Consider the following 12602-nt stretch of genomic DNA (forward strand, 5'->3'; position numbering starts at 1 on the left):
TGTCATGGCGGGGTGGACGGTTAGTTTTTGTTCTGATAAGTATGTGCTGTCATGGCGGGGCGTACGATTAGTTTTCGTTCTGATAGTTATGGGCTATCCTGGCGGGGCGTACGGTGAGTTTTGTTCTGATAGTGTGTGCTGTCATGGCGGGGTGGACGGTTAGTTTTGTTCTGATGATTATGTGCTGTCCTGGCGAGGCGAACGGTTAGTTTTGTTCTGATAGTATGTGTTGTCCTTACGGGGCGGAATATTAGGAATTGTTCTGATAGCATGCGTTGTCCTCGCGGGGCGGAATGTTAGGATTTGTTCTAATAGTATGCGTTGTCCTGGCGGGGCGGATGGTTTGGATTTGTTCTGATAGTTTGTGCTGTCCAGGTATGGCAAACGTTCAGTTTTTATCCTGAAAGTCTTGTTATCCTGAAGGATATTACGGTTAATTTTTATTTCCATAGTTCAGCTGTCCTTGCGGTACGGTTACTTCTTATTTCGATAGTTCATGCTGTCCTTATAATGCGTACGGTTTGTTTTTGTTTAAATATTATATTCTGCCCTGGTTGTGCGTACGGCTAGGTTTTGTTGAGATAGTTTATGTGCGGGACTGGTGTAGTTACAGTATACATGCATTTTATTTTAAACGTCATACCATTTTTAGAAATGTTTTTCTAGCATTAAAATTGAATCCCCAACAGCGTATTGATAGTGGTATTTGTAGCTTTTTAAAAACAAATGAACATTAACTTAGAATTTCATTATGTTTGTAGAAAGATATTACAACTTCTGAATGAACATCTAATCGATTTAATTTGTGAGGGTTTTTTAAACTCAAGAAAAAAATGGAATATATTTTGAATCATCACTTTCTTACCATAGATGCTGTTTGGGTTCGAGAAGCACTAAACCTCAGTACTATTTGTCGTGGAAATGGGACAATTCACTATGAAACACAAAGGAAAAGTACTTCCTACAACTATTCGGCCATCTCCGTTAAGCTCGGGAGAGACATTCGGTACAACTCGGCAGTCTTCGGCAAGCGCGTGATCGACAGATAAGCGAGTGTGTGAAGGTCTACTTAACAGTCGATAACTATTGTTTAAGGTTGACACAGGAATACATTTCGGCATGTTTAAGAACAATATGCAGTATAAAATTGATTGAAATATTGGTTTTCTTTGTGTCAGCTCAGTACAAAATAATTTACTTCCTTGTTACAAAATAAACAGAAGGGATATAATGACAATCTATTGAAACTAGTCTGTAAGACTTTTTTTAAACTCGAGAGAGAAAATGGCATCTTATTTTAAATCATCAATTCATAGGGGCTGTGACTTCGTCCATGATTTTTCTTGCTCTCCTTGTGAAGAGAACGGATTTAACACAGAAGCTCACCATTATTGTACTCAATGCAAAAAATATTACTGCCAAAACTGTGTTTCAAAACATGACGGATTATATCAGAAGCACGCGGTGCTCGGCCGGATTGATGTAGAGAAATGGGAGGCGGCCCCAGAGGTGGTAGACGCCATAAAGAGATGCGATATGCACCCTGAGGAGGCGCTGAAGCTGGTATGTTGTGACCATGATCAGCTGTGCTGTCATGTTTGCGTCGCTGTGGACCACAGGTACGTAAGAAAACACGTCACGTTAAAGGCGCAAAACATAGATTGATGCAAGCTAGAATATATTTTTTTATATAAATGAATATGTTTAACTCATTTGACATATACATGTAGTGATATAAACAAAACAAAACAAAGCTTATAATGTATGTACATTTTTAAAATATAAGTCTTTATACATGTATATGGTGTTTTAATTAAAAGCTATTTGGCCAACTATCCCCCAGTTAAAAAAGCGCCAAAATATCACTTATTTTTTCTGATAGTATAACAATATATTAAAAGTATTTTCAACTAGCACGTTATCCTCAGTTATGCCGTGTAGTGATTATGTCCCTTCAATATACACCCCGCAGACTTTTCTCGAACCAGCCACATATGTATACGACTGAGTGATATAATGACGGCTTGTACTGCTGCTGCTACTGCTGCCATTACCGCCACCATCTGCTGCTGCTGCTATTCATCCTCATACTACTACTACTACTACCACCACTACTTATTATCATTATTATTATTATTATTATTATTATTATTATTATTATTATGCCCCCCCCTCCGAAGAAGAGAGGTATATTGCTTTGCACATGTCGGTCGGTAGGTCGGTCGGTCGGTCGGTCCGTCCGTCGGAAGACTAAAGCCTGTCCGAGTGATAACTTAACAGTTCCTGGACGTACAGTCATCAAACTTGACATGAAGGTTGGGCCTGACCAGTAGATAACCCCTATTGATTTTAGGGCTCATCGGGTCAAAGGTCAACGTCACAGTGATCTTTATTGATAAAATAATTTTAAAGCTTGTCCAAGTGATAACTCAACAATGCCTAGACCCATGGTCATCAAACTTGATATGAAAGTTGGACCTGACCAGTAGATGACCCCTATTTATTTTGGGGGGTCACAGTGACCTTGAAAGATAAAAGCTTGTCTGACTGATAACTCAACAATGCATGCACCCATGGCTCTCAAACTTGACTTGGAGGTTGGACCTGACCAGTAGATGACCTCTATTGATTTAAGGGGTCAAAGGTCAATGTCACAGTGACCGTAAATGCAAACATTCGTTTGAGTTATAACTCGACATTGCCTGCACCAATGGCACTCAAACTTGATTTTGAGATTGGGCCTGACCAGTAGATGACCCCTATTGATTTAAGGGGTCATTAGGCCAAAGTCAAGGTCACAGTGACCTTGAATGATAAAAGGTTGTCCGAGTGATAACTCAACAATGCCTGCACCCATGGCCTTCAAACATGACTTGGAGGTTGGACCTAACCAGCAGACGACCCCTATTGATTTAAGGGGTCAAATGTCAATGTCACAGTGACCGTAAATCCAAACATTCGTTTGAGTTATAACTCGACAATGCCTGCACCCATGGCCCTCAAACTTGACTTGGAGTTCGCGCCTGACCAGAAGATGAACACTATTGATTTAAGGGGTCATTGAGCAAAAGGTCAAGGTCACAGTGACCTTCAATGATAAAAGGTTGTTCGAGTGATTACTCAACAATGCCTGCACCTATGGTCCTCAAACTTGACTTTGAGGTTGGGCCTGACCAGTAGATGACCCCTATTGATTTTAGGGGTCATTGGGCCGAAGATTAACGTCACAGTGACCTTGAATGATAAAAAGGTTGTCCTACTAATAACTCAACAATGCCTGCACCCATGGCCCTCAAATTGACTTGGAGGTTGGACCTGACCAATAGATGACCCCTATTAATTTTAGGGGTCAAAGGTCAATGTCACAGTGACCGTGAATGTGAAAATTTGTTTGAGTTAAAACTCGACAATGCCTGCACCCATGGCACTCAAACTTGACTTGGAGTTTGCCTCTGACCTTTAGATGACCCCTTATGATTTTATGGTTATTGGGTCAAAGATCAAGGCCAGAGTGACCTGTGTGATAACTTGACAATGCCTGCACCTATGGCCCTTTAATTTAACATTCAGGTTTTTGGTGACCAGCTGATGGTTCCTATGGATTTTGAGTATTTTTAGTAGTAGTAGTAGTAGTAGTAGTAGTAGTAGTAGTAGTAGTAGTAGTAGTAGTAGTAGTAGTAGTTGTAGTAGTAGTAGTAGTACTTTTATTATACTGAAATTATTTTCAAAAAATGTTTTTTTTTTTATTTCTTATTTATTTCTTGTTATTATAACACTTTAATTATCAAATTATCAGCAATGTCGACAAAATCTGTAATAAGTAAGATTCTCTTGTTTACTACCATGGTGGTCAATTATATATTCACAGTTTAAAACTGAAGAATAGAATCCAATTTTTCCCAGGTGGGAAGAATATGATCTGGGAAAAATAAGGTCTTACAAAGCTTGCATCAAATTTTAAACAGTTTTCTATAACATTGTCGCATATAAGCAATGTCATAGTTATACAGTATATGCAGATCTGATTTTAACTGTTTCAAAAATGTTTTGTTTCAGACCATGCACCAAAATCCAACACATTCCAGAGGTAGCAAAAGGTATTCATAAAAATATTGAGTTTCAACAAATTCCAAAGAAGATAGCTGAACTTCATAAACAGCTCGAGAAGATGAAAGAAGCACGTTTGGTGAATACGACATCTCTGAAAAAGACGCGGGCAGCCATTTCTGATGAAATTAAACGCATACGTAAACAGATCAACGAAATCCTTGACAAGATTGAGAAAACAACTTTACAGGATTTGGACAGAATGATAGCTACACTTGAAAAATCAATAAAGAAAGATATAGAAACTTGTGATAAAATGACAATCGAACTGCAAAACATGATTGCCGCTTTCAAACCCAAAGCAAAATCAAGTGAGTCAAAATCATATATTGCGTACAGAAAGAGCCAGGATATGATTTCACAAGCAAACGATCATATTCGTGACATGTCGATCAAAAAGTGTTACAATGTAACATTTCAGCCCAACAACATTATAGCAGAACGTTTAACTTCAGTAAAGAAGTTTGGGGTGCTTGAAGAACAAATTGTACAGACCAAACAGCCACATGATCCACTTACCGATCCAAACCACGTATTCAGAGTTGCAGAGTTCAAGAAGTACAACTTGAAGATCAACGACGAAGAGGGTTGCTTTATCAATAGCGTATGTGAATTGCCTGATGGAGAGGTTATCATAGCAGACACCTTCAACTGTGAAGTAAAACTTCTGGACAAGGAGTACAGGGTTATCGACCATTATGATGTCGACTGTAATCCATGGGACGTGTGCCATATTGCCGGAAATGAAGTGGCCGTTTGTGTTAACAATTATGGTGATGGTAAACATGAACTTCATTTCATTAATGCTTCGAAAGGGAAAATTGTCGCTACAAAGAAGTTAAGTTTCACACATGAATGTATTGCCGCGACTCATTATGCTGGCCAGCTTTACATCGCCTCCGGTTGCGCCCTGTACGTCTACACGATGTCGGGACAGAAGGTAAAGAAGCTGTATGAGGACGACTCGTGGAATGATACGGTGCAGAAATGCGCCATCAGTAACGACGGGAAGACAATCTACATCACAAACTACGATGGACATGAACTGATCACCCTGGACAACAACGGCAACAAGCTGGCCTCACTCACTGACCCTGACATATTAGCACCTACCGGAGTACACGTGACACCTGCTGGACAAGTGTTTGTCTGCTGCTTTCGCTCCAAAACAGTGCTGCAGGTTGAAAAGGACGGGGGAAAGAAGTTGGCCACACTGGCAAGAAAAAAAGATGGAGTACACAGACCGAGAGCTTTATTCTTCAGCAGCCGCACTTCCTCTCTGCTTGTTGTTGGATGGCACAAAACCTTTACTGTTATGAAGTTAATTTAATATTATGAATTAACCATGCCTGTTTGGTACTAAAAGTACCGTGTTCATATTTGTTTATATAATATCATTTAATAGTGAAGAAGAAAATCAAAATTTCAAACGAGGGAAAAAGAAACTGATGGATATATTCTTCAGCAGCCGCAACTTGTTATCCATTAATTTAACAATCTTAACAAGCATCGTCGACCTCCTTACTAGCTTACAGACCTTCATTTTTGTTTCAAAGTTCATTGCAGTTTTGTTATTTGTCACATATTTAATGTTTTTTTTCCTTTTTAATATTATATAACCATCACGTGTTTTTGCTATAATTATTATACATGTGGAATAAAACGATTCAACTACGCACGTTTCGTCACAATTCAATCGGAAACAATAAATGCTGAATTGGTAATACGGTCTTGAAGAGCCATCCTACGTTAACATGTGTCCAAGGGAATAGTTCCTTTCTTTGCCGGAGTGATGGGCATAGAAAAAATTGGGCACAACTGAAGCATAAAACGGGAGGCAAAAAAAGCTGGTCATTTAGTGCCCATATTAAAGGGACTGTACAGCAGATTTGCACCAAAACAAGTTTTTTTTCTGTAACGAATCTCAGGACAATTATCTAATAGAATGTGCGCTTTGATAACATAATTGTAAAAAAAAATACCAAAATGTAAAAACAACGTGTGTCGGAGACAGGGTTCGAACCCGTGTCGCCAAAATTGCAGTCTAGCGTCGTATGGACTGAGCTACGACGGCTTACTCTAACTGGTTGACATAATTACCTACCTCGGTAATATCACGTGATAACACCGACTAGCCAATCACACATAAGGAATAAATTATACCTGGTAGACATATCCAGTAATATTTTTAAATGGGAACATACGAAATACTTGGTTACTTGGTGTACATAAGGTTACTTGATTCACTTGGGGTTACTTTGTGTACATGAATCACTTGATGTACATAAGGTTACTTGATTCACTTGGGATTACTTAACGTACATGAGGTTTCTTGGTGTACATTATATGAGGTTACTTGGTGTACATGAATCCCTTCATGTACATAAGGTTACTTGATTCACTTGGGGTTACTTGGTGTACATGAGGTTACTTGGTGTACATGAGGTTTCTTGGTAAACATAAGGTTACTTGATTCACTAGGGGTTACTTGTTGTACATGAGGTTTCTTGGTGTACATTATATGGGTTACTTGGTGTACATGAGGTTTCTTGGTGTACATAAGGTTACTTGATTCACTAGGGGTTACTTGCTGTACATGAATCACTTGGTGTACATGAGGTTACTTAGTTTACATGAATCACTTGGTGTACATGAGGTGAATTGGTGTTAATGATGAAGTTTGGTGTACATGAGATAACTTGGTGAACATCAGGTCACTTGGTACAAACAAGGTTATTTGGTGTACATATGCTTATTCAAAACACATGAGGTAACTTGGTGTACATAAGGTTACTTGGTGTACATGAGGTTATTTGATCCACTTGAGGTTATTTGGTGAACATGAGGTCACTTGGTGTACATGAGGTTACTTGGTGTACATGAGGTTACTTGGTGTACATGAATCAGTTATTGTACATGAGGTTACTTGGTGTACATGAGGTTACTAGGTGTTCATGAGGTTACTTGGTGTACATGAGGTTAATTGGAGTACGTGAGGTTACTTGGTGTACATGAATCACTTGGTGTACATGAGGTTACTTGGTGTACATGAGGTTACTTGGTGAACATGAGGTTACTTCGTGTACATTAATCAGTTGGTGTACATGAGGTTTCTTGGTGTACATGAGGTTACTTGGTGTACATGAGGTTACTTGGTGTACATGAATCTTTTGGTGTACATAAGGTTACATGATGTACATGAGGTTACATGGAGTACATGAATCACTTGGTGAACATGAGTTTACTTGATGTACATGAGGTTACTTGGTGTGAATGAGGTTACTTGGTGTACATGAGGTAACTTGGTGTACCCGAGGTTATTTGGTGTACATGAATAACTTGGTGTACATGAGGTTACATGGTTTACATGAGGTTACTTGGTGAACATGAGGTTACTTGGTGTACATGAATCACTCGGTGTACACGAGGTTATTTGGTGTACATGAATCACTTGGTGTACATGAATCACTTGGTGTACATGAGGTTCCTTGGTGTACATGAATCACTTGGTGTACATGAGGTTACTTAGTGTTCATGAGGTTACTTGGTGTACATGAATCACTCAGTGTACACGAGGTTATTTGGTGTACATGAATCACTCGGTGTACACGAGGTTATTTGGTGTACATGAATCACTTGGTGTACATGAATCACTTGGTGTAAATGAGATGATTTTGTGTACAAACAATAACTGTGTGTAAGTGAGGTTACTTAGTGTATATGAGGTTACTTGGTGTAAATGAGGTTACTTGGTGTACATGAGGCAACTTGGTGTACCCGAGGTTATTTGGTGGACATGAATCACTTGGTGTGCATGAGGTTACATGGTGTACATGAGGTTACTTGGTGAACATGAGGTTACTTGGTGTACATGAATCACTCGGTGTACACGAGGTTATTTGGTGTACATGAATCACTTGGTGTACATAAGGTTACATAGTGTACATGAATCACATGGTGTACATGAATCACTTGGTGTACATGAGGTTGCTTGGTGTACATGAATCACTTGGTGTACATGAGGTTACTTGGTGTACATGAGATTACTTGGTGTACATGAATCACTCAGTGTACACGAGGTTATTTGGTGTACATGAATCACTCGGTGTACACGAGGTTATTTGGTGTACATGAATCACTTGGTGTACATGAATCACTTGGTGTAAATGAGATGAGTTTGTGTACAAACAATAACTGTGTGTAAGTGAGGTTACTTAGTGTACATGAGGTAACTCGGAGTACATGAGGTTCCTCGGTGTGTATGAGGTTCATCGGTGTTCATAAGGTTCCTCGATGTACATGAGGTTCCTCGGTGCACATGAGGTTCCTCGGTGTACATAAGTGGTGTATACGAGGTTATTTTGTGTATAAAAATTTCTGGATGTAAGTGAGGTTCCTCAATGTACATGAGGTAACTTAGTGAGCTTTAGGCTACTTGGTAAACATAATGCTCCTAGGTGTACATGGGGTAACTTAGTCTTCATTAATTTACTGAGTGTATTTGAATTCACTTGGTGTACATGAGGTAAATTGTTGTACATGAGGTAGCTTTGTGTACATGAGGTAGCTTGGTGTGCACGAGGTGACTTGGTGTACATAGTGATATTTGGCACACATAAGGTTATTTGGAATACATCAGGTGGATTGGTTCACTTATGATGTTAATGATAAGTACACAAGTGGAACTTTCTTCCAAAAAATATTATGTTGGGGGCTCGTGAAACGCTTTTTAGTGTTGTGTGACCCCATCTACTAGGCCATCTCCAGCAAGCTCGGAATCATAAGGAACATCCGGAATTTTTCCATGGAAAACAACCTATGATGTATATGGACGGTTTACAATGTCAGAAATCTTTACATTTAACTACGTTCCAAACACATCGCGTAGTTATTTCAATTTAGCAGGAAAAATCATAATGACTTTAAATACCATTTGGAGTTCAAATTATTTATGCAATAATACACTTCACGGGCAATCAATTCAAAATTAGACATACAAAGTACACATTAAAACACTACACTTAATTGACACTATTAAAGTTTTTTCATACAGTTTAGAATTTCAATAGCAAAGGTCGATTTATATGAACCGTTTACCAAACAACTGAAGTCATGGATCGGGATAGATATAATGCGACCCGCATCTGGACATAAAGAAATATAAAACAATGTCATTTTACGTACCTCTCAAATGTTAAGGATTGTGGCATCCTTTTACTGATTTTGGTGCATTTGCACAACATTAAACATTTGACTACATTAGTGAGCAGCCTTATGCACATTTTACGTAGAGATTTCTTAATTCCTTCATTTGTAATGACACAAGATATGAATCTGACAGGGATGCCGCGAAACTGTATTGCATGTTTAAGTTTATGTCGTTTATTCCATGTACTTACGGTAAATGAATTCAGATGATAATGAATATTAGTGTCATGTTGAGAATTGTTTATATTTATATGTTAAATCTTTATTAGGAAGTTTTGAATTTGTCAACTATACGTTGTTTTTCATATAAATCCAATATGGCCGCCGCTGTTTCTGCTACAGCGGGGTTGGCCGTTTTGGGGCCGTTTATTGGCCGATGGCCAAGTGTCATGACGAGACTTGGCCGTTTCTTGGCCGAAAACGGGTCGCACTGTTTTAACACCGACCAGAAAACCACCCGGCCAATTTTCGGTCCATTTTCGGCCAGTTTATGGCCAAATCCCTGGAAATTGTTGGGAGATGGCATTCTGTATTAGGTTTTCATTGAGGCAAGCCGCATTTTTAGTTTTATTTGATTATTTTATAAACTTTGATTTTTGGGGAAAATGTTTGATAACTTTACCAAGAATTAAAATTAATAACATTTATTCTGCGGCTGTCATTTTATTTTCTACGAAATTGGAACATTTTGGCATTAATGTAGATTTAGAAACTTGATTTAAGACATTCTGAAATTGCTGACACGTTGGTTAATTTGAGACACGCAACCAAAATTTGTAATTTGTAAGTTGTAATTTTATTTCACCAAATAAAAAAAACTTGAAATGTTCGAGCCGCATTCTTTCTGCAACCTGACGACACCCCCTAACAGCTGTGGCGCAACAATAACTAAAAAACTTCACCATCGATCGGCCGATTGTTGGAAATCACTGAAAAGCCTAGCAGACGTATTAGTATCATGTTGTCCGACATCGTCCACGGCGTCACACTTTCATGATCGCCCTTAAACTTTATCGTTTCTTATCTTATCTTTATCAGACTTAATTGAATTGTGTATTGGCATACTCCCAAAAGTTATTGGCTCATGTTGTCCGGCATCCTTGTCTACGGTTTCTCCCAAGGTGCCACATGCTCGCGTCCGCTTTCTTAAGCTCTAACTTACTTCAGTATTTCTTATCCAATATTCATTAAGCTTAGTTTAAACTGTTTGTCGACATCAGATATTAAAAGCAATATTTCACTATAGACTCTAGTGTTATTGTGCTTGAATTAAAACTAATAATGACAAATTAATCTTGTCCATTCAATAACTTGAACATTTCTTATCTAATGTTAAACCGAACTTGCTTACAATGTTTATGGGCAAACCATCCTGACAATGTCTCCCCAACAGCCAAGTTGCAACATTCAATCTGGAGTTATGGTCTTTGATTCAAATTCATTTTTCCCGCTCTCTATCTTGATATTTTATTTTTTTCAATATTTTAAACTTGGTAACAATGTTTATGTGCATACTATGAGCTAACTGATTTTGATCCACAGCCAGGTCACATTATTTACTCTGAAGTTATTGCACTTAATTTTTTTAAATAGGAGATCAAATTCACTTTACCACAATCGAACTTGGTACCAAGAATGTTAAATGACATAAGATCTCGAACAAGTTCGATCAACGGCCAGATAACACAATTCACAGTTATGACCCTTGAACTGTCGAAGTTCGACCGATTTACTAAAGCCTTTGTCTTCTCGCTTGCACGAGCATTTCGCATTTAAACCCTAGCAAATTTCGTGATATTGGTCAATGGGATAATATCTTATTTGGAGAGTAATAAAATTATAATTTATGATAAAACGAACAAAAACAACATAACACTTCGTTTCTAAATTAGATATTTTCGCATGTATTAAAAACAGTCACAATGAAAAACACACAAAACAAAGGTCGACAAGTAGATCCCTCCACTCGTATCACAGTTGCACCACTCACTCGGCACGCCCCGACAGGACAGGCGCCTAGAAGGAGGATAAAGAAGTAAAGCGTTTTGTGATGAGGGTATATGTAAAAGAACAACATCGAGAGGTCGCTTAACAATACGTGTACTTTCACTTGTATGTGTAACTACACGTAAATGTGAAAGTTGCAATTGTGTTTAAAACGAACAAAATTTTATTTCAATAAAAGGTCTCCTGCCAAATATACACGTTACAATGCAAATCGTTTATAACAAAATACATATATGAAACTGTATAAGAGTTGTGTCTCTTGGTTAACGAAGTTGAGTGATATCGATAGCTAACATGAGTTTATGAACATAAAGAGCAGTGGATTTAACTCGGGTTTGTGGAATTTATCTTTAAACTTGTATATGTAGGATTACTATTTCTTACGTATAAAACCCTTTCAAATTGAACCAAATAATATGGGATAACCAGGTGTGGTATTTGATATGCGACTTAAGTCAATGTAATGGTCATACATCATTGACTTTTATTAATAACAAATAATCCGATTAGCTACATCGTTCTTAGATTAAATTAGGATAAATATCGGTCAGTTATTAGTCCTTCTTAGATCCAATAATAAGCCATATTGAATACCAGCCCAGGCATCCAATATTAAAATAGTCGTACACCGTAGACCTTAAGCAAAATGAAACTCTTCATTTACCTTTGCACACTCTAAGGCGTCTTTGGTGGCGCTATATCGTTTGTGACGTCATTGGCTACAACGTCCGTCGGTTTCGTCTCAACGATTGGCTCTGTAAATTGAGAAAATTAGAACGCTTGCGACATTTCGATCCGTTGAACATTTATGACATTTTTAATATACCGGGAACGTACTAGTCTAGGAATAAACTGTTGATAATTAGTAAGTAAATGAAACGTTTATATTATAGATTTTAGGGTGCAATTAGATTAGCATCCGTTGGCATTGCCTATCATCCATGGAAAAGAGCAAGCCATGCTCTCACATCTCAAAACATTAGTATTTCCATTATAACAGGATTAAGCTAAGCTCACTAGTTTTGGTTTAGTTTACTTTGTGTAATGTTTACACCCTTACGAGGTCTTGGACTTTAACAGGCAATAATTTTTACCAGAACAGAGCAGGAAATAGCGCACAGTAAGGATGGATCTTATATGGAATATATAATAAGTTTTAACCAATTCACAAGGTAAAATATATAAAGCATGTTCACTTTACAAATAATATTGTTGTATAGAGTATCATATTCACGATCAACTAATTTCTCTTTAGTGAAATTAAGCTTAAGTTTAATCTT

At 37.9% G+C, this 12602-nt stretch overlaps 1 protein-coding gene across 1 annotated transcript; it reads left to right on the forward strand.

Annotated features, from left to right (window-relative positions):
• The first annotated feature begins 1108 nt into the window (after nucleotides 1–1108).
• LOC128232626 (uncharacterized) lies at nucleotides 1109–5785 on the forward strand. The gene is made up of 2 exons (XM_052946292.1): nucleotides 1109–1619; nucleotides 4057–5785. The coding sequence occupies exons 1-2, from the start codon at nucleotides 1285–1287 to the stop codon at nucleotides 5435–5437; spliced, it is 1716 nt and encodes a 571-aa protein (XP_052802252.1). The 5' UTR covers nucleotides 1109–1284; the 3' UTR covers nucleotides 5438–5785.
• The last annotated feature ends 6817 nt before the right edge of the window (nucleotides 5786–12602 follow it).

The sequence above is a fragment of the Mya arenaria genome, chromosome 4 (assembly GCF_026914265.1).
Source record: "Mya arenaria isolate MELC-2E11 chromosome 4, ASM2691426v1".
Classification (NCBI taxonomy): domain Eukaryota; kingdom Metazoa; phylum Mollusca; class Bivalvia; order Myida; family Myidae; genus Mya; species Mya arenaria.